Raw genomic sequence first — 22,840 nt, 5'->3', positions numbered from 1 at the left:
TGCAGCTGGGCTGCTAACATTTAGAGCTCAAAGTTCGGTATCCTCAGTCTGCCTTCTGTCATAGGACGTAGAAGAGAATTCAGCGAACGAAACCACCCTGTGGGCATCAGGATTGGTAGATTTACCAAAAAATAGAGAAGTCGGGGTAATATAACCATTTTAGACAGGGAGACAGTTTGAGTACCTTTAACAGCAAGGACAGGCACAGGTGCATGGTAGGACAAACTAAACTCATTTTTTAACTGCAATCTTCTTTCTGACTAGATCCCCAACTTTAGGATTTAGATGCAAATTTTCACTAGACACGGGGTATTCTTGTTTACTAGGGGTATTCCTGTAGGTCAAAAACATAATCTTGATCAGTGCCTGTCAAGGAAGTGCCCCACTAGATCCATCTTGTATGTAAGACTTTTGCGTTCGGAATACTGGCCTTAGTGACAGCCTCTGAGGCCAGAACAGGAGACACCACAATTATGCATTTTCCCTGAGCCAATGGGCGTTCCTTCAGGACAGCTGTCTGAACTGCAGTCAATAAAATTTCAGTGGAAGTAAAACGCATTTCCAATTTGGAATATAAATGCGATTTATAAGCAGTCAGCACGGTTTCTCCTTCATTGAATTAAACATGTGTGTAACCACTAAAGCTCGCAATTATGTGGATCACAAAGTAGTATTAACACAGGTATGTCAGTATTTAGATTCAAGTATGTTCAGTAGTTCAGTGTTTATTAGAAAAATCTGGACAAATGAAATCCTAAAATGGTTTCATTCGTTGTGCATAATCTGGTATGCCTGGTCTATCAAAAGTTAGAAATCCTCAAGGGGATTGAAGCTTTTTTAAGGATTTTGGTGTTTGCATGAGATCATATAAATGTGGTGCTAGGCTTTTGACTTAATTTTTTAACTCGTATCCCAGAAACAGGACGTTGAGAATGGCAATTTTAGATTTTGGAAAATTTAATTTATAGCCATTGTCAGCAAATCCCAAAATAATGCGATCCATTCTGGCCAAATGTTTGGTTAAATCATCATCTGTGAGGAAAATGTCATCACCATAGGATAACGCTTCTGAGTCATTTTCTTGTGAAACTGATGTTACTCAGGCAGAAAACAGACCTGGACTGTTAATATACCCTTGTGGAAGCTTACAAAACCTTCATTGACCTCCCAGCACTGTGAATGCGGTCAAATTGCAGCTTTCAAGTGCTATATTCTGATAGAAATAGCCTTTGGAAATATCCAATGTAGTTTTGTCGTTTTTACGAATAATGTTGTTCATTAAGTCTATGCTGTGTGGATTTGTTACTGGAAAAGGGTGTGTGTGACTGTTTAGTTGTCTACAGTCTAAGATTATACAATAGGAATTATCTAGTTTAAGCACAGGAAATAATGGATTATTCATATGGGAGGGAACTGTGACAGAATCGCCCTAAAAGGGCATTTATCTTCATGTTTAATAGGAAATTGTTGTGCTTGCACCTACAGGCTGGACCTTATAGGTATAACATGACAAGGTGATTCTTTATCCCAACCTGCCTGATTGCGATATAATGCTGAAGCTTGTACAAGAGCTCATTCTATAGCATTTGCTGCTTTAACATCCGGACAATAACGGAAATGAAAGTTAGTATTACATCCTCCACTTCTGGGACTTTCCTGACACACTCTGTTTGCCAAGCTACCTCAGCTAGGAGAAGGTTGTATAAATTAGTTACATTTTTCCAGAATATTACTGTACTAGTACGCAGTATCTCACCCTCAATTTGTATACCCAAATTATAAAGTCTGTGAAAAGGGCTTAACTATTGATCTGGAGTTTCTACTTGTACGTAGTCATTAGTCGGTCTCCTCACCAGAAACTCTTGTGAACTATTGTGACCTCTGCTGCGCTGTCGAGAATAGTTCCCACCACATCTTGTTCTGATGAAAAGTTCTGTGTATTTGTGGCATATATCATGGAAATTGCGGCCATGTCTTCTTTTTGAATTGTGCTTCTTGTGGAAGTTTCTCTTCCTTTTTTTATGAGAACATCAGAAGAGCACTGTGAGTCAGTTTTCAGTTTCCCATACTCCTCCTGTCTGCGGTCACCTCGTCGCCCTCTCTCTGATTGTTTGTCTGGAGAGTCCTGAAAGGAACGAGACGGACGTAAATCAGAATACTGATACCTATCAGGCTCTTTGAGTGTATCACGGTTATGTAAATTATTACGTTTTTCAAAAGACTCAGGTTGCGGAGATTTAGTCTGTGTTTCAGCTTTTTTTTCTCCCAGCACTTTTTTAGAAGACTCCGATGTCTGCTTGGTAATTTCGGCATCCAATTTGCCTTTGAGTTCTTGCTTATTAGGCCTGGGTCCCAAACTATCACGACTTATAGATGTATATGTTTCAGATATTATTTTAAGGAACTTGCTTCTTGATCAGCTAAGGGAGATGAAGTGAGCCGTTGGCATACAGCCAAGGAAGCTTCCTTCCCTTTAATATTACTTAAAATAATTGTGGACACTGTGACAAAGTTGCTAATGAGTTTCATCCCCAAATCCAGGGCAGGGGCTGCTCCGTGTTCAGCCTGAATCTGTTTAAGAACCTCAGGCAAAATAGCATTTGAAGGAGTACCATGGGTGATGGAGTAGATGGCTTCAAATACAGTAGCTCTTGTATTGCACTCCTGAGGGAACCATACAATGTGGTAGACTCACAGTGAGAATTCAAAATGTATCATGGGGTTCCGTATGGGGAAACACTGCCTCAAGCTGATTTGTTTTTTGTGAAATGTAAAATGGAATTTCATCACTTTTGGTAGGGAATTTACACATAATGGAATTATTAGTATAATGACTAATTGCAGGCAGAGATAACTGAACCTGACCAGCTTGAGGAGCCCTTGCTGGGGCAATAGTTATTGTACTCTTAATACACTGAATCAGACGTCGATACTGTATAACCAAATGGTTTAAAAGAGAAAGTGTATTATGCCTGTGCATTAGGCTAAGGCGTATAGCCTGCTAAGATTGGCCAGGTTGCCCGTTCATTACCGAGAGGACCCAGACTGACATTTTGAACTGTATGTGGTAGGGCACCTTGGAACCAATTATGATGTTCTTGGTAAGTTAATGGTATTTCTAAATATTCATACATATATATGCGGCGTATGCAGCTGGAACTGCAGCCTCAGTGTATGTGTGAAATGTGCATGAATTGCCTTCGACTACAGGAAAATCAAACCAGGAATAAAAAAACTTCACATTTATACACTGTGTATGCCTCAACCACTAAGGTAACTTTTACACCGCTATTGGCGAGTTCATATCTAGTTAAGTTATTAGTTACAGCTTGTCTGCAACCAACAAGAATAATTACTGATTGCACCATATTTAATGAATGGAATTCAAAGAAAGGAAAACACTAGAGGGGACAATCCCTTGAACAAATCAAGCTTGATTAACCTACATACATAAACAGGTGCTTCCTATTAAGCTTAGGAGTATGAAACCTTTATTACCATGGACATCTCCTTATAGAGGTAATAAGGGAAATCTACTGAGGAGACCCACTAAATAGGTACCAGACCTTAATCATTGGTGGCGCCATATTATACAGTTCCTGCAAATCTAGTAGGGCTGTGTATTTGGATCAACAAAACTTCATAATACAGAGACCGAGTCTTCTTAAATAATCAAGAAATGTTAGTGTGTTTGTCTTCCTCACATTACCATATCTAAATCCCTAACCTAACAGAGTTATTGATGTTTTTTGATAATCTCGAACACTCCAGTTCCAGAGGATTTTGTGAAACCGATCTAACCCTTTCGTTCGTTACTTTAGCATGCCCAAGAAATTCAGAAAGAAAAGAAACAATATTGCATTTTCAAATGTTTAGTGAAAATCTCTAATACTTACAAAAAACATGAACTGCTATTATTAGAAAGTTGAGGCGCACACAAAAAACCTCATCATTGTTATAAGCTTTGTTAGCATTTGTCACCCCGAGTGGGAAGGGTATGCCCAGACGTGGGTCTTGTGCTCTTCATGCCACTGGACTCAAGTTAGCCTGGCTGATGAGGGGTGATGCCCCAAAACCGGTCCCACGATGCTTGTGTCCAGTCCAGGGAGGACCTGGCCTGGCAGTTGTGGCTGTACTGTTCCCATGGGAAACCGGGTCAAGACTGATTTGCATATGGCTGGGTCCGAACTGGAATGGCATGGGGCGCAAAACAGCGATAGATTTAGTCCAAGATCTCTGTATTGGGGTGAATGTTTGACATTGTGCAGCATTCTGTCCATCAATTGTTCTTTTTGCATTTGTCACCCCGAGTGGGTCGGGTATGCCCAGACGTTGGCCTCATGCTCTCCATGGCACGGGACTCAAGCTAGCCTGACTGATGATGAGTAATGCTTGTGTCCGGTCCTGGGAGGACCTGGCCATTCGGGCTGGACTGTTCCCATGGGAAACAGGGTCAAGACTGATTTGCATATGGCTGGGTCTGAACTAGACTGGCATGGGAAGCAAAAAAAGATGGATTTAGGCCTATTCTGTCCATCGATTGTTCTTTTTGCAGAATGTTGAAAAACCCAATTCAGCGATGTTAATTGTTCATGATATTACTAAGATTACTCCTATCTACTACCAGTTCCTCTATGCTAAAGAGAGCTTGTTGGGACTACCCTTCTGCCAGGCCTATTGGAATGATCTAACCCTATACCTTGGTGTTGTATGTCAGGAAGCCACTCTTCAATAATAAATGCACCTGCCCGAGTGTGCAAGCCTGCACACTCCTCTCGCACCGCTATCTTCTTTCCCAGGATGAAGGTTGGGGAGAGCAGAACTGGATCTCTGTCACAAGCTCAAAGCAGCTTTTTATGATCACTCTGGCGGAGAGTGAACCTCTCACTAACTTCAGAAAGGATGCTGTTTAAATACCAAAACTGCAAGTTTATCACGTTGTGCCAGAGGTGCAGGACAACGTCTGTAGTTAGTCTGGGGAGATACAGTTGGCTCTTATGGGCAAACATAAAATAAAACAAGGTATTGTGTCCTAAATTGTATGACCCTGGAACCTGTTGTGGAAAATTTACAAAACAACGTTGGACACATTAAATGGCTTTTTAGTTTAGTAATCATGTCTTCTCTGTTTGAGTCATAGTTACTATGTCAGGATATGGTGTATATGCAGTAAATACAGGCTGAATGGGCCCCTCATTATTTGGGGGGTCCCATTCTAACATTCTGGACTACATAAGGTAGTGGACCACCAAACCATGCCTGGTGTTTCTGGTGTCCTATAGGCACTTCAAGGTGACCGTAAGATATATAATTAGCTGGAACATGTGCATGTCTATATGTATAGAAGTTCCCTGCATTTCGATCTACAAGATCAACCTCCACCCATAAGTAAAATATTTCAAATTGTTATGTAGCATGTGCATTTATAACAAATGTACAGCACTCCCATGTTGAGAACACCCCTCACAAGGAGAACTTGTGTGATTGATGTCCTTTACTCCTATCTGATAGAGACTTCTAGCTGCGGATTCCTTACCATTGAATTCCCCAGGCGTCAGGCTGGATCCGGAACCTTTGTGTGAGCAGTACCCCTGCTCACCGTTGGGTGGCTCCATTTGGATCGGCATGACGTTATTAGCGTCAGTTAAGATGTCACAGTCACCTATATAGGCTCCACCCAGGTGCACAGACGTCAGTTCTTTTCTTTTTGCGCCAGTTAAGCGCTGATCCGGAAAAGAGCTACCCCTCTGTCTCTTTTTGCTAAGCTTTTTTAGACATTCTGTCAACAAAATTTTTTTTCTTGTGTGCCGATGATGTCATTTAGACATACAGGATTTAAGCCGTGTGGTGCCTGTCACCCTTCATGGCGGTAACAGACCCCCACCTCGTCTGCTTGTGGTGCCTCGAGCATGACCACAACACAAGTTGTGCTCGGACTGCCAGGCCATGGTGCCAAAGGCCTTGCGGGAGCGTTCTTTGAAGTTTCTTGTGGCCCTGGCAGTTGACACCATTGAGCGCGACTCATCGGAGATCCCCGTCCTATTCAAGGAAGAGGAGGTCGCAGGACCACTCCAGGAGCCCCAAGTCGTCCTCTTCTCATTCGAGGTTCTCGGGATACTCGGGGAAGAAGCACAAATCAGACTTTGTCTTGGCCTCGTCTATCGACAAGACAGGTGAGGAGCATTGACGCTCTAGGCATGGTTTTGCAGAGCCAAAGCTAGTTTCAACTCAGCACCTCCCTCCATTTCCGGGAGCTGGAGCGACCCTCGCTCAAATTAAGTCATTCTACAAGGCCTTGTGTGGAGTATTTGAGCGGGCCAACCCCGTCAGTGTGCCTCAGGGCCCCCGCGGGGTCAGAGGATGTCCCACCTGGTTCCACACGACAACTCCGGCAGGTCTCATGGATCCGGTTCTAGATCCAGGTCGTTGCCAGTCGTGCTAACGCAACCTCCACCGATGTCGGACTTAGTCTATGCCTCTGGAGCCGGTATCCACGGGAGGCGCCAGCCCCATTCTCTTAATCGATGACTCGCAGTCGGATTGACATCGGTTGACATCGACTCCGGCACCAACGGAGCCCAGAGGTTCTTCGTTATTACCTGTGCATTTTGAGGGAGTTTGAGGCATGGGTGAGGATTTGGAGCGGTCCATGGACCCTTTATAACAACAACTAGACGCTCGTGTGGAGCAGTTGGACTGGTATGAGGATCTTGGAGAAGCCAGTGAACTGGACACATCTGCAGATACTGGTATGCTCTCTACACTTAGTGTGGCAACGGAGGAGGGCGCATCTTATGCCATGGTGGTGAGGAGGACAACAAAGGTCCTTGGCCTCGAGTTTCCCTTGGTGCAGGTCAGGCTAATCTCCTGAACGAGGTGCTTCAGCCTGAGGTTCCACGTCTGACCCCCTATTGCCCTTAGATGAAGCACTAACAGATTTCCTTCTAGGCACTTGGGGCCAGATGTACATTTTGCGGCCACAAACGGGAGAACCTCCGGTTTGCGGCTGCAAAAAAGGGTGATAGCATGTACAAATGCTATTTTGCGAGTCACTGAGTCGCAAAATAGAATTTGTGACGCTCGCTATTAGGAAGGTAGACACAAGAATAAACCTTGAGGATTTATTTAACTTATTTTTATCAATTAAATCGTCACCGAAGTGAGCATTATTTAGAAGAACTCAGACAAGACCACAATTCATTATTTTGTGTTCTTTTTATATCAAAAATAAATCTTTTTTTGTAATGTTTCAACACTTTTCATTAATCAGGTATAGAAACTTCATTCAATTTCATCATTGGCAACCTAAACCACTGTCTTCTTTCACAATTTAGGCAGTAGTTATTGACACTTTTACACACATATGCACCTAGCACAGTTGGTCATATGACTTTGAACCAATTTCCACATTTATAATGTATGTAACACAACACATGAAAATTATTATTGTTGAAGAAGTGTCACAGCGTCGACGTTTCGGTCTCTTAACCTTCAATTTCTGAGACCATCATCAGGACTCTAGTTGCACTTCGTATATATAGCGACAACCTTCGTCTGCGCTTATGTATTTTAATCTCCACAGAGTCAGCTCTCTTCGTACCGCTCGCCCAACAAATCCGAGAAGCGCTATTAGGAAGGGGCATCCCTTCCTAATAGCGAGTCAACATGCTATGTACCAGTGTTTTGCGACCGCATTTGCGGATGCAAAACACTCGCAGTTTACCACCTACTTCAATTAGGTGGTAAACCAATGGCAAAGGGGAAGGGGTCCCCAGAGTACCCCTTCCCCTTTGTGAGTATGTTGGAAAATATTTTTTAAGAGCAGGCAGTGGTCCTAGAGACCACTGCCTTCCCTTAAAAAACATGAAACTTCAAATTTCATTTTTCTTTTTTAAGTGCATCCCGTTTTTCTTTAAGGAAAATGGGCTGAATTTTAAAAAAAAAAACTGCTTTATTTAAAAGCAGTCCCAGACATGGTTGTCTACTGAGCCCAGCAGGCCACCATCCCTGGGAGGGCTTGTCATTCCCAATGGGCTCGCAAATTGCGATAGGCTCATTAGTACTCATGAGCCTCGCAATTTACAATACTGTTGTACATGCAAAATAACGCCTCGCAATTTGCGATGCGCTATTTTGCAGGTCGTACATCTGTCCCTTGGTCCAAACCTAGCACAGGGGCTCCTGTGAACAGGACAATTGCACGCCGTCATTGCCCAGCCCCAGGTGACCCAAGATTTCTTAGACAACACCCCACTCCTGAGAGCTTGGTGGTTCAGGCATCTACATCCCATGACACATTCCCTTTCACTCCTTTGGGCTGGAATCCAAGAGGCTGGCCGCACTTGGGAAGAAGATGTTTGGTGCTTGGTGAATACAGCGTGCCTTTTTGTGCTGATTTCCACACTTCCTTAGGGAAACGGTTGCACAAGTGCTGCCACAGGTTCAGTAGGAGCCCTGGCTGTGTTCTCCTAGGCAGGGAAGAATGGGAGAGATGCAGCAAAATTCACCATAATGTGTGGCGTAGACACGACTGACTCGCTGGGCAGAGCGGTTTCATCGGCAGTGGCCTTACTGCACAAAAGCCTGGCTGAGAACATCTGGCTTCTCGGGTGATGTCCAGGCTAATCTCATGGACATGCACTTTGAAGGAACTCATCTTTTGGCCTTGGCCTTGGAGTGCTTCAAGGAATCTGGTGCTGCAGCCAGATCCTTGGGCCACTCGATCACACCTCGTGGCCAGTCTAGCTTTCGCTCCTTTTGTGGCAATGAAAGAGGTTTTCAACCTCGTCAGCCATATCCCAGCCACTGTCCTGTGCAGACTCCCCAAGTTGTGTCAGGACGTGGACGCTGTTCATTCTGACCTCCGAATGGTAGCCAGAAGTAATCGGCCACCGAGCCGCCGGCAGCTGCAGCCTCCAAGCATTCCTATGTGGGTTCTACAAGACCATGTTACTCCATTAGGAGGGAGAATTCAACACCATCTACTTCACTGGAGGTCCATAACGTCGAACAAATGGGTCTTGCAGATCATTCAGGAAGGCTATACTCTTCCTTTTCATTCTTTTCCTCCTCCTTTGCAGCCAACACAAGAACGGCTGATGGAGGATCATCTAGTGTTACTCTGAGAGGAAGTTACAACTCTCTTGGCCAAGGGAGTTATAGAAAAGGTTCCTATTTCAGAAGTAGGCAGTGGTTGCTAATCCCGCTACTTTCTGATTCCGAAAAAGAACAAAGGGTTGCATCCCATTTTGGACCTTCGGACTGTCAATCTCATCCGCAAAAAGGAGAAATTCAAGATGCTCATGTTGGCTCAGGTCTGGAAGAATGCATATTTTCACATTCCCATCCTGCCTGCCCACAGGCATTACATGTGGTTTAAAGTAGGCCACAAGCACATTCAATTCACTGTGCTTCCATTTTGTCTTATCAGCGCCCCTTGGGTGTTCACCAAGGTGATGGCAGTGGTTACTGCTCATCGGCGCAGATCAGGGGTATCAGTCTTCCCCCATCTTGACAACTGGCTGTTGAAGGCGTCTTCGCCTCAGACTGTCTTCTCCCACCTCCAGACTATGTTGGACCGTCTGCATTAGCTGGGGTTTTCTATAAACGTGCCGAAGTCGCACCTAACTCCTTCTCAGACGCTCCCTTTCATCAGAGTTGTTCTGGACTCAGTGCAGTTTTGGGCTTATACTCCCGAGCAGCGAGTCCAGGATATTTAGGCTATGATACCGATGTTTCATCCCCTCTCCTGGACTTCGGTGAGAATGTCTCTGAGGCTGCTGGGACTCACGGCTTCCTGCATCCGGTTGGTAAATCACGCCAGATGGCTTATGCGGGTTCTGCAGTGAGACCTGACGTTCCAGTGGGCGCAGCATTAGGGAAATCTCTCTGATGTGGTTCAGACCTCGGAGGAAACTGCAAAAGACTTGCAGTGGTGGTAGACGAACCAAGATTGGGTCAGAGGCAGACCCCTCTCCCTTCCCCAACCAAATCTCACAGTAGTGAAAGATGCGTCACTCCTGGGATGGGGTGGCCATCGGGGAGAGGTGGAGATCAGAGGACACTGGTCTCCTGTGGAGTCGGGGCTCCACATCTCTTTGTTGGAACTTCAGGTGATCCGACTAGCATTGAAAGCATTTCTTCCCTCTGTCAAGGGGAAGTTAGTGCAAGTGTTCACGGACAACACCACCGCCATGTGGTACTGAAACAAGCAGGGTGGGGTGGGGCGTGGACTTTTTGTCAGGAGGCCCTGCATCTCTGGGCATGTCTTGAACAGCAGGGCATAACCCTGGTGCTTCAACATCTGCCAGGTTCTCTAAACGCTAGGGTGGAGAAACTCAGCCGTCGATGCCAAGCGGATAAAAAATGGCATCTCTGAGCGGAGGTGGCGCACGGTTTCTTTCAGCGGTAGGGAGAGCCTTGGTTAGATCTGTACGCCTCCGAAGAGAACAAGCAATGTCAGCAGTTTTGCACACTGGAGTTCCCAAGGCGGCTATCGCTCGGCGATGCTTTTCTTCACAAGTGGAGTTCAGGCCTCCTGTACACCTTTCCGCCCATACCACTTGTGTCCAGAGTTCTGAAGAAGATCAAGAACGACCGGGCCCAAGTCATTCTTGTGGCTCCATACTGGGCACGGAGAGTCTGTTATCCGAAGCTTCTTCGAATGAGCTGGGATCCTCCGATCAGGCCGCCACTTCGTGAAGATCTCCTGGCGCAGCAGCAGGGGAGGGTCCTTCACTTGAACCTGTCAACTCTCCGCCTCCTTGCGTGCAGATTGAGCGTCAACAGCTGATCGATTTCGACCTTAATCCCGAAGTATGTAATGTTATTTTGGTGGCCAAGCCGCCCTCCTGTAAGACGGTATATGCCTGCCGTTGGCAAAAATGTGTAAAATATTGTACAAAAAGGTCTATTGACCCTCTTTCTGCTTCTCTATCCACTATTCTTCTCCTTGTTCTTACCCTTACTCAGCAGGGCTCTGCTTTGGGTACTCTCAATGGCTATCTTTCTGCTCTGTCTGCCCTCTTGTGGCTGCCGGACCAACTCTCTTTATTCAAGTCCCCTATTGTAAATAGGTTTTTAAAAGGGCTTGTACATATGTTACCACCCCGCCCTTTATCATGCTGCAGTGGGACCTTAATTTGGTCTCACATACCTTATGTGTGCTCCCTTTGAGCCGTTGCACAATTGTCCCCTCAGGCTGCTTACCATCAAGACAGCCTTTTTAGTGGCAATAACATCTGACCAGAGGGTGAGTGAATTGCAGGCTTTGTCATGCAAGCCTCACTACATGATGACATTTGTGGATATGGTGGTGCTTCGTACTCGTGCTTCAGTCTTACCAAGAATGGGGATCCCATTCCATCTGGGTCAATCAGTCCTGCTGCCCACCTTTTTTTGCTCCTCCTCATCCCTCTAAGAAAGAGATGCGTCTCCATCGCCTGGACCCAAAAAGAGCATTGTCGTTCTACCTGTACCGCACAAAAGAGTTCCGGTGGACGACCAACTCTCTGTGGGTTATGTGGAAACTCAAGAAGGTTGGGCAGTGCAGAAGCGGGCAATTTCGCACTGGGTCATTATCTGTATTAAAATCTGCTACACCCTGGCAAGGAAGCAGCCTCTTTAGGGCTTATGGGCCCATTCTACCAGGGGAAACGCTGCGACCACAGCGTTGGCTCGGGGTGTCCCAGTCCTGGATATCTGCCAGCCAGCAACGTGGACATCTCTGCACACATTTCCCAAGCACTACTGCCTTGCCTGGACAGTCGGGCCACAGTGATCAGTCCTGCAGGACTTTTTAGTGTACAAAATCTGTCCGAAGCCCACCGCCAGAATGGTATGGCTTGGGTATCTATTCAGAGGTAAGGAATCTGCAGCTTAAAGTCTCTATCAGATGAACACGTTACTTACCTTCGCTAATGCGTTATCTGGTAGAGACAATATCTAGCTGCAGATTTCTTACAGACCTACCCATGTCTCCTAGTCCTGCTGACTCATTTGATAGGGCTAGGGTTGCTACCTTTTCAGGGCCCTAGTTGTGACACACACAAAAGTCACTTCACTTCATGGCTCTGTGCTTCTGGCATGGGAAAGCGAAAAGGAACTGACGTCCCCATGCCTAGGTGGTGCCTATATAGGTGTCCATGACATCATAACCGATTAACGATGACGACAACGTCATGTGGACCCGAACGGAGCCTCTTGACAGTGCGCAGGGGTACTGCTCAATCAAAAGGTTCCGGATCCAGCCTGGGGAATTCAAAGGTAGCGAATCTGCAGCTAGATATTGTCTGTGCCAGATAATGCGTTACGGAAGGTAAGTAACTTGTTCATCATTACAGGAGCTGCCAACGCCATTTGAAGCAAATTCAACAAACATGAGATTCATTTTTCACAGTGATTGAGGTTGTGCATGTTTTATTTATGAATCGAAATGTTCGGATATAGGGTTTTTTACCAATCATCGTTGGGTTGCTAATTCCAGTTCTACCTCTAATGCAATTAAGTCCAAGGTAGACTAAACAATGTCAGTGGCTTTTTAGTAGGCTTCCGAAGCCTGAGCTACAGATCTATCAATGTAGAATAATAGTAATCATACTAATAACTCTTAAAAATTAGGTGCTAAAGACCTTTCAAAAAGATGCTTCATTGCCTGATTGAAGCTGTTCATGGCTCAAATTGAGTGTTTCAACAACTACATTCTGGTTTGGCATATATGAAAGATCGTGCAGGGAATTTGCTTTTCTAATCTTTTTTTGGATCCACCAGTTTTAGGTACATTTATATTCACAGCCACATTCAAAAGCAAGTTCTCGAACTAATTCAAAGTCTATGGTTGTGGCTGTCAAGTGCTTGAATCATTTGTGGTGGTCTCTTTACCCTACTATTACTACTTTATCTGAGCACAGGAATTCATCTAGATTAGAGACCTGAAGATAAAAATAGAATCCTTCTGTATGTAGTGGAAAGTGCCCTTTATGGCAACATCTGTTTTCTACAGTTAGAGCTTACTTGAAATGGGAGTGTGTAGCACAGATGGCAGTGGATATAAATGTGCCCTTTTCATGTTGACGCATTTTCTTAAAACTGGCTGGAACCTTTACACATGTACCACAATTAGCTATCATATTTAATACTTCGAACAACTGAAAAATGTTCCTTATTTTTTCTATAAACTTTGTTGTTTCTTTAATTACATTCATCAGATGTTGCGCGGGTGTCATATACTGTCTTTAATTTTAATTAACATGCCAGTGGGAACCAGACTTTCAAAGAAACCATATAAACCTTGTTCTTACAGGGTCACCTACAATGTTTTAGAAACGCACATTTCAGCTATTTTTGTGTTTGGTATTTAGATTGTTCATGATTAGGACCAGCAAATTAAAGCCTGTAAAAATCCCAGCAAGCAAGGAGAAATCCCCAGCTCTAAACAGGCTACTGTTCTCCTACACTTGCGATATAACAGGCAATCCTAGTCTCACCTTCCTTCAGCCCCACCACAATTGAGTTTGGTTTGGTGTATGATCTGAGTTTAAACCATCTCTGTCCAAATTTCTGCTCTCAGTAGAAAACCGCCCTCTTGCAAAAAGTGGGGACCTCGCCACATTGATCCGCAAGCAGAGTCGGATGTCCTTAGTTTAGAAGGGTAGCAAAGTCCTAAGATCATGTTCCTCCAGTCAGCGAATGGTAATCTATAGAAGACACAAAATGGAGAACTCTTGTCACAGGTCAGTAAATATAAATATTCTTTGCTAATATACTATTAGACACACTACTTTCCTGGTACCATCAACTGTTTTTACTTTTCTCTATATTTTTACCTTTTTTCATATTTGCTTCCCATAAGTGGGTTATAATGCCTTTCACATTTTTTGCTTCTGTGTGTAGTTTCAGCCAATTCACTTTTTAAATTTGTTTCTGTATAAATTGTCTCATCTGCCACACGTAATTTATTCTAATATAAATTTATGAGACTGTGATTAGAGATTACATGAGGTCACAGATATTTTGTTTTCTCACTGGTATTGTGGAACTAAAGAATCGTTGAAATATAGAATTCTTGATAAAGGAGCAAGTCACCATCCCTTTCTTTGTGAGTTTTTGTGGTTTGACTGGTAAGCCTCCAGTTGATGATGAAACTGACAATTCTATTTGAAGGAAATCCTTCTCCCTCTCGATATCTGTTCTTTCTTTGCCAGTTACAAAAGAATTACATTTTGTAAATAAAACTGTTGCATATTAACACATTTTCTCCATGTACCGTTCGCTAAATAGAAGTTAGCTTCGCTTGGGTATTTATCACTGAGGGGACACATTTCCTAACTAGAACTATTACTTTTCTTGCCTAGGAAGAACATGATGTTGAGTAGACCAGCACCACCCACGGCCTTTTCAACTTCTTTGCTTCTTTCCTGGTGAGAAAAGTTTCTTTTAGGAATGTGATATTAGAACGTTAGGTTATGGTTTCCTAAATATAACTAAGTTTTATTGGTGGATGTCGGCCCTGCAGTGTTCCTGGGTGCCTTTCTCCGTATATTAATTGAAATCTTTGATAGAGCGTAAGACCCACAACATTTGTGTGCTCTCCGCAAAAATCTTATTTTGCGATTTCTTTCAAAATATTTTTTGTGCATCAGTTCTTAAGGTTGCGTGACCAACTTCATTGTTCTATATTCTTGGAGTACTTTAATTATACAATTGCAAAATGTGTTTATGTTTAAAACTTTTTATTGAAACAAAACAAACCATGGGGGAGGGGGATAGGAGGCAGGATACATGGAATACAGTCAAAGAAGAGGGGATGTATCTCCAGAGGGTTGGCAATAGGTGGCGCGGTGGCTCAGAGGGAAGAACACAGTGACTGAACGCTAGAATTGCAAGCTGTGGAATCCCACGCGCGTATCCGAGACCCCAAAGCTGAGCAAGAGCATCCCCCCCCATCAACACCTCAACAGAACACCATCCCCCCCCCCCCCATCCCCCATCCTCCCATTAACAAAACAACAACCCTCCCCCCTCCCCCCCGTCCTATGGTCCCGCATCAAAGCAGCCCTAGCCAGGAGCCCCGCACTCCCCCCCCCTCCCCGGGGGTCCCCATCTCACATGTAAGCTAGTCCGCCGGGGTCACCGGCGGCCTCAGCCTGAGAAGCCTAAGGTACCTCGGGCAGGTGAGCTCCCGGAATTCAGTGGACAGCAGCGCTAGAAAGGGTTGCCATAGCTCTTCAAATTGGTCTACCTCCCCCGCAACCGTAAGCGACAGCTTCTCCATCCCCAGCACGTGCCAGAGCCTATGCAACCAACCGGTGATGGAGGGGACGGTGGATGTGCGCCAGTGGACCAGAATGTTCTGAACCGCAGACCCCAGCGCTATTGCAATCTGCCTACCCCTGCGGGACTTCAGTGGGTACATTAGGGCATTGGGGAGGCCCAGCAGGACATACGCCGGGAGACGCGGCAGCTCTATCCCAAAGTGCTCATCCACCTCGTCCAAGACTTCTTTCCAGTAGGCGGTCAGCACTGGGCAATCCCATAGAATGTGTGTAAGGGTACCTTCCTGCCCGCAGCTCCGCCAGCACCCCTTGTCAGTGTGTTTATGCATTTCATACAGTCTCTCCGGGGTGTAGTACCAGTATGTGGACACCTTAGTGAATGTCTCCGTAAGGCCCGTGTGGTATGCAGAGTGCCGAGCCCGATACGCAATTTGGTCCCATTCCTTGTGGCTGAGTGTCCTACCCAATTCCCTGTGCCAACGCTCCCTCCCCGGGTTGTAGTAGTGAAACGGCGGGGGTTGTAGGTGTTTATACAGATCAGTGATCAGTTTAGCGTCGGAGGTCCGAGTAGCCAACCACCGCTCGTACGGTGTAATTGGACGGGCAGCGGTGGCACGCACCTGAGGCTGGAGGGCCCAATGCCGAACTTGCATGTAGCGCAGTCTGTCCAGCTCCGTCAGGCCGAACTCCTGGCGGAGTTGCTGAAAAGGAACCACGCCCTCCGGACCATAGATCTGGAAGAGTGCCCTGCAGCCCGCCCGTACCCAGTGGGAGAAAACCCCCGGCTCCATCCCCGGGGAGAAGTCCGGGTTGCCCGCAATGGGCGAGAGCGGCGAGGGGAAGGTGGTGAGGCCCCGGGTTTCGCAGACCGCGTCCCACACACGCAGGGGGACCCGCGTAACAAAGGAGGCGTAAAGATTAGGGGGGCGGTGCGTGCGGCGCAAGAATGGGACCTCTTGTAAGGTGCGGCCCGCCACTGCCTGGTCTTGAAAAAGCCAATGTTTGTCGGACTCCCACCTGCTCCACTCCACCAGATAGCGAAGCTGTGCCGCCTGAAAGTACTTACGGAGGTCCGGAATGCCGAGGCCCCCCGCTTCCGGAGCGAGCGTGGAGAGGACCCTCTTCATGCGTGGCCTGCGGCCCTGCCAGACAAAGCGGGAGATGTCAGCCTGCATTTGTCGGATCCAGCCCACCGGGGGCTGGAGCGGAAGGGCTCGGAAAAGATATAGTATCTGGGGCAGCACCGTCATTTTGACCGCCGCGATTCTCCCCAGCCAGGACAGCAGGCCTTTGTTCCATCGGCCAAGCTCGTCCTTGATCTTCCTGCTGAGGGAGGCATAATTGGCCGTAACCATCTCCGATAATGTAGGCGCCAGCAAAATCCCCAGATACGGCACCGTGGACGAGGACCACTGCATGGGGAAGAGCCGTTGAAGATCCCTCCTGGTGTCCGCAGCCAGGGACACGTCTAATGCCATCGACTTGCTCATATTCATTTTGAAGCCGGCCACCCCCGCAAAGGCGTCCAACTCTCGGAGGCAAGCAGGTAGCGACCTCCTAGGGTCATCCAGAGTCAGCAGGACATCATCCGCGTAGAGACTCACGGTGTGGACGTACCGGCCCATCCGGACCCCGACAGCATCCGGATTATTACGGATCCTCTGAGCAAACGGCTCCATGTAGAGGGCAAACAGGAGCGGCGAGAGAGGGCAGCCCTGCCGCGTGCCGCGCTCGATGGCGAAGCCACCAGAGCTACACCCGTTTACCCGCACCGACGCTGAAGGATGCTTATAGCAATTAAATACCATGGTGCGGAACTTATCGCCGATTCCCAGTTTTGTGAGGACCCGCTCAAGATACGGCCAGTGAACTCTGTCGAAGGCCTTCTCCGCATCAACGGACAACAACATCCGCTCCCCCGAGATCCTTGAGGCCTTCTCCAGAACATGCACCACTCTCTTGGTGTTGTCAACCGTCTGTCTACCGGGCACAAAACCAGCCTGGTCCGCCTCCACCAAATCGGGGAGGTGTGGACCCAGCCTGGATGCGAGAATCCCCGTGTACAACTTGAGGTCGACATTTAGGAGCGAGATGGGCCGGTACGAGCCGCAGAGGGCCCGATCCTTCCCAGGCTTCGGGATTACCGCGACCGTCGCCCTCAGGAGATCCGGAGGGATGGCTCCCGGTTCGGAGAAGGAGTTAAACAGCCGCGTAAGGACAGGGGCCACGGTCGTGCAAAAAGTCTTGTAGAAGAGCGACGTGTACCCGTCCGGGCCCGGGGCCTTGCCATGTTTCAGCCGCGCGATAGCCGAAATCACCTCCTCCACATGGATGTCCCGCTCCAGGTGGTCAGCCTGAGCCGGGTCCAGTACCGGGAGGGTCACCGACTCCAGATAGCTATCGGCATCCCGTGGCGGGGAGGGCTCCTCAGCATATAGCGCCTCGTAGAAGCCGCGGAAAGTCTCCGCTACCTCCGCGTCCCCGGAGACAACCCCCCCGTCCGCACCCACCAGTTCTTTCACCACGCTGCGCTGTTGCGCGACCCGGAGCCGGTGTGCTAGGAGCTTGCCACATCTGTCCCCCCCAGTGTAGTAGGCATGTTTCAAGCGTAAGGCGGCGTACTCCGCCCTATCAAGATCCAGAGCCGAGAGGAGCTTCCTCGCTGCCTGCAACTGCCTCCATACCCTCGGCGCTCCCGTACGGCGGTGGACCTGCTCAAGCTCCCGGACTTGAGCTGTCAACTCATCCCTCTTCAGTTGCCGCTCCTTATTCTCGGCTGCAGAGATAGAGATGAATTCCCCCCGTAAGACGGCCTTCAGTGCCGCCCATTGTGTCGCCTGCGAAGTGTCAGTGTTGCTGTTGTGAGTGAGATAGTCCCGTATGACCTCCCCGACGCGTTGTACCACCGATTTTTTGTGTAGAAGTGTGTCCCGGAGGCGCCACGCCCCCCGAGAGGGGGAGGCCGCCGGCCACCGGAAAACGCCGGTGACTGGAGAGTGGTCAGACAGGGACAGGACCCCGATGTCCGCCGCCGTGGCAGCGGCACGCATCGGTCCACTCACCAGGAGGTAGTCCAGCCGTGAGTAGGTGCGGTGTGCGTGCGAGAAGAAAGAGTAGTCCCTATCCGTGGGGTGCAGGGAGCGCCAGAGATCATGCAAGTCCATTTCCGCAATCCGGGCCTTCCCATCCTGGGACAGCTCCCCCGTCTGCGGGAAGCGCTGGGCCGATCTGTCCATCCCAGAGTCAAAGACAATGTTGAGGTCTCCGCCCAAGATAATGTGTCGGTCTGGGGAAGCAGTGACATCCACCAGCGCGGAATCTAGGAAGCGCTCCTGATGCTCGTTTGGGCTATAAACGGAGCCAACTGTAAATGCTATGCCTCCCAGGCGCATGCGATACGCAAGGAGCCTCCCCTTCTGTTCAGCACACTTATGCAACACCTCCCCCCGAAAGGAGCTCGCTAGGAGAATGGCCACCCCCGCTGTCTTGTTCGCTGCCGAGGAAAAGAACTGGGTGGGGAACTTAGCTGATCGCATCCTATGGCAGTCTCGGGGCAATAAGTGTGTCTCCTGCAAAAGGCAAATGTCCGCCTGCGTCCCCTCCAGCAACGACAGGATCGCTCTGCGCTTCACCGGGTTATTCAGACCCTGAACATTAAGGGTCACTACCTTTAGGCCCGGCATTCCTCACAGGGATCGGGAGCGCCATGCAATGGGTAGGGAATCAGCGGGCGGGGCGCGCGGGGCCGCAGCGCGGGACAAGCCAAAACAAAACGGGCATAGACAACATCGGACGGGACCTTCCCAACCCCAAAACAACCCCCTCCCCCACCCAAAACCCACCCTCGGCAACTAGCCATCCCCAAACTCAAACACCCCATAGTCTCAGTCAAGCCCCAAAGGGCAAGTCCGTAGAGAAGAGCAAAGTGGACGTCCGGCCACTCACCTCCCCCCGCTCCCCCCAACCCCCCCGCCCCGTGCCAAGCATGTTAAGAAGCTAAAGACATCTCCCCCCGGAGTGCGTGTTAGGCCGTCAAGGCCACGCTAGAGGAGCCGGTTGAGTCCCCGGCCGCCGCCCTCAGGGCGTCAGCCCTGTCCGCCCTAATGGTAGGGGAGTCCGGGCGCCCTGCACTGGTCGCTGAGCGCCGCCTCGTTGACCTCCGCCGATTCCGTCCCTCCGAGGACCTCCACGACGGCGTAGCTCCCTCCTCCTCCGCTGCCGTGAGCCCCAGGACACCACAAATGTCTTGCAAGGAGCGTAGCTGGTGTAATACTCCGTTCCACCGAAAAATCAGGCGGAAGGGGTGACCCCAAGAGTACGGCGTCTCATGCTCGCGCAAAAAGTCAGTGGCAATCCTAAAGGACCTGCGTTTCTGCAGAGTGATGGCGGAGAGATCCTGGTAAAGCGCCACTGGCCGATCCCGAAAGGTCAGGGGCTGTTTCCTGCGGGCTTCAGCCATAATACGCTCCTTTAGTGAAAAGTCGGGCAGGAAGGCCAGAATGTCCGGCGGGGGTGCCGATGGCTGGCGCTGACGGCCAACCCTATGCGCCCTGTCGATGCTGATGGGAAAGTCCGTAGCCTCCCCCAGGATCTCTCGGAACAGGGCCCGCAGGTAGCCCCCCAGATCGGACCCCTCATCCGCAGTCGGCACGCCCCGCACTCGGATGTTGTTCCTCCGAGATCTGTTCTCAAGGTCCTCAGAGTGGGCCTGGAGCTCCACACACTGTTCCCGGAGGCGAAGAACGTCCTGCTGGAGATGGACTATCTCCTCCGCTCGCTGTTGGCCCTCCGTCTCCGCCGCTTCCACACGCTCACCTAGGCCCTCCACCTCTCTGCGCACTTCTCGGACCTCGCTGGCCACCTCCCGCTTCAGCAAAATGTGTTTAAATTTAATTTCGCTTTTCTTTTCTGATTTCGTTTTGGGTCTACTCCCTGAATGAAAAGGGGATATATTCCCACTGTTTGATGCTAGTCTTTTGCTCGGTGACATGCAGGGGACTAGAGTTAGCAGCTTCTACACACATGGTTTGAGTACAGTACTGTGGAATGAGTAAATTGATGGCATTAACCCAACCTGTAAAACAACATGCAACCCATGCAATGACATGTCAGAATGCATTTTCAAGAAGCTGTTGAATGCAGGGTAGGATTAAGTCACTGCACAACTGGGACATGCATTAGAGGCTATTAGGTTATTCAGTCCCTTTAATTCTGGTCTCGAGTCATCTCCAGACTTACCAGGGACTTTATACATTACCTTGGTTCTCAGATGTATATTTATGTACTTATGGTTTTATGCTGTGAATTGTAGCAGCAGGGACTAGCCTCAGGATTTTCTAGGCTCCAACCCTATGTTCCCATTCTTTGAATTATTTTTTGGTTCCCTACTTTATTATATTCTGAGTACCTGAAGCAAATTTGGGCTACCTTTGGGTGATGATTTAAAATTAAAGAAGTTTATTAACATTGTGCTGCAATCAGATGGTGAACCATAGCAGAATAGCCCGAGAATAAATCGTCATTCATTTATAAAACAGTAAATTACTAAAAGCTGCTACCGTCATCCCACTACTTAAGCAACCCATTTTGGATCATGCACTATCATGGAACTTATAGCTAATTGCCACTCTCCATCTTGGTGGAAAGTCCTGTTAACCATAGTCTAAATCAGTGAAGAAGTAAAGTGGAGACCATTCACAAGCTAGAGTTTACATGGGATGCTCAAGTTGTAAAGAATAACATGCAAGTCCTCTAACAGGGGAATAAAGGGCACCATTCAGAGTTGCAGGTTTAATTTGAGATGCTGTGAGTCCACTGTATTTGGGTTGCGTAGTAATAGGTACGAAAGTCGGATGCTCCAAGGCCGCCTTGCTCAATAGGAAGTCTGAGCTTGCCCAGAGTACTAAGCCAATGCCCAGCACCGCATATCAACTTGATCAGTAGCGTACTGAGCTCCGCTCCTGATATACATATGTATGTATACATTATTTAATGGCAGTCGCCACTGGGTAGTTGTAGTTAGGACCACGTTTCCATAGGAAATTGATTTTTTGGTCTACTAATAACTTTGACACTGTTTGAAGAATCTACATGAAACTTTCTAAAACAAAGTCTCATCCACCTCAGCTCCTTACTGGAAAGTTCCTGGATAATACGAGAAGCAGGACGTGAAAAAAAGGATTGGAGGGCCCAAAAATTGTTTTCCCCATGCAATTTTACGTAGGAACTTCAGACACAGAAAATTAGGCAGAAAGCTAAACCTTGTGCTTTGGTGTAAATCTGTTCAGTAGTTTTTGAAAAATGACGGTGCAAAAATATCTGGACGGTTGGGTTCGAGGGACTCTCGTAAGGACAACTTGAAAAAACATTGAGCGTTCTGATTGAAGGCACAAAATGTATGTCCATTCCATGCTGTGGTTTCGCCGTGGATAAGTCCTAGATCCACGGGCTCAACCCTGCAGAGGGTTGGACCAGGCCAGAAGCCAGGCCCTCCTGCCAACCCCACGTCTTGCATGGTATGGTCATCTTACTTTACATTGGAAAAAAAAATCTCTGAAAAAAATAAAAGTTCAAGTGACGTAATAGTCAGGAATTGTAATAATATCTTAACTTTTCATTTTAAAAAACCTTTGAAATTTACTTAAAAGGTTAAAGGGAGGTTATAGTTAAATGAAAATGTCATTTAAATCATAATGTTTTAAACTAACAAAACCACTGAAATACACCAGTTATAGTTATCTCAAGTATAACTTGTGTCTTACGTAACAATAACATGAGTCCTCGCCTTGCACTGCTTGTGCCCTCACATATTACATCACTCATGACAAGTTCAATGACTGCATTGATAATAACACCATGTCATTGTGTTTTTTTAAAAACAAACTTCTATTAAACTGCTTCTACAATAATTTTGCAACAAATATCCAACAGCTTTTTGATGTGTTTAATTTTGCACTAGAGATTCTATTTATTCTTAATGTTTGAAAACATGGTCTCTCTTTCATATGAAAGAGCTATGCGCCAAGGATTTAAGTGGTGAGTGAAAAAGGTGATGGTGTGGCCATGTATTATAGAATAAAGAAACTTCTGCCAAACATAAGGATATAGCATGTCCTCTCAGAGTTCCTTAATCTTATGAAGGAACTCAGCCTTCGGCCTCATTCCTCTCTATGGTCATAGAACATCTTGGTGACTTGCAATAGCTTTATAATGTTTGGCAGGGGGTACTTTATCTCATATATATATCTAAGTATCTGTAGCATGGGGTTTGTCATCTTAATGGCAGGCCTCAAAAACACTCTGCAGAGCTTTTCGCTTGACAAGGTCCACTAGCATTATGTGACAGTGGATTACCAAAGTTTGCAGCACAGTTCTATAAATTATGCAATAACGAAATGCTAATTATGCTGTATTAATGGCTGTATCTCTTGCAGTATTATTTTTTAATTTTCCTTAACATCTGCAAATTATGTTACAAGTGTGGTAAATCCATAGTTATAAAGGAAAGAAGCAGTCACATAATTGCATAATTCGACTATTCCTGTCCATTATTTCATCAACAGGTTGCT

At 47.3% G+C, this 22,840-nt stretch overlaps 1 protein-coding gene across 12 annotated transcripts in view; it reads left to right on the top strand.

Annotated features, from left to right (window-relative positions):
• The window catches only part of HMBOX1 (homeobox containing 1), a 395,810-nt gene that overhangs the window by 238,400 nt on the left and 134,570 nt on the right, over positions 1–22,840 (top strand). For 6 of the 12 annotated variants that reach the window (XM_085613049.1, XM_085613050.1, XM_085613043.1 and 3 more), the window contains one exon: positions 14,352–14,417. The exons of the other annotated variants lie outside the window; for them this stretch is intronic. In XM_085613049.1, the coding sequence (XP_085469175.1) occupies positions 14,352–14,417 (66 nt within the window). The remainder of the gene's footprint in view (positions 1–14,351; positions 14,418–22,840) is intronic. 12 annotated transcript variants of the gene reach the window in all.

This window comes from Triturus cristatus, chromosome 6 (genome assembly GCF_964204655.1).
Source record: "Triturus cristatus chromosome 6, aTriCri1.1, whole genome shotgun sequence".
Taxonomy (NCBI): domain Eukaryota; kingdom Metazoa; phylum Chordata; class Amphibia; order Caudata; family Salamandridae; genus Triturus; species Triturus cristatus.
Note: the sequence above shows the minus strand (reverse complement) of the source record. Positions and strands in the feature narration are given on the sequence as shown.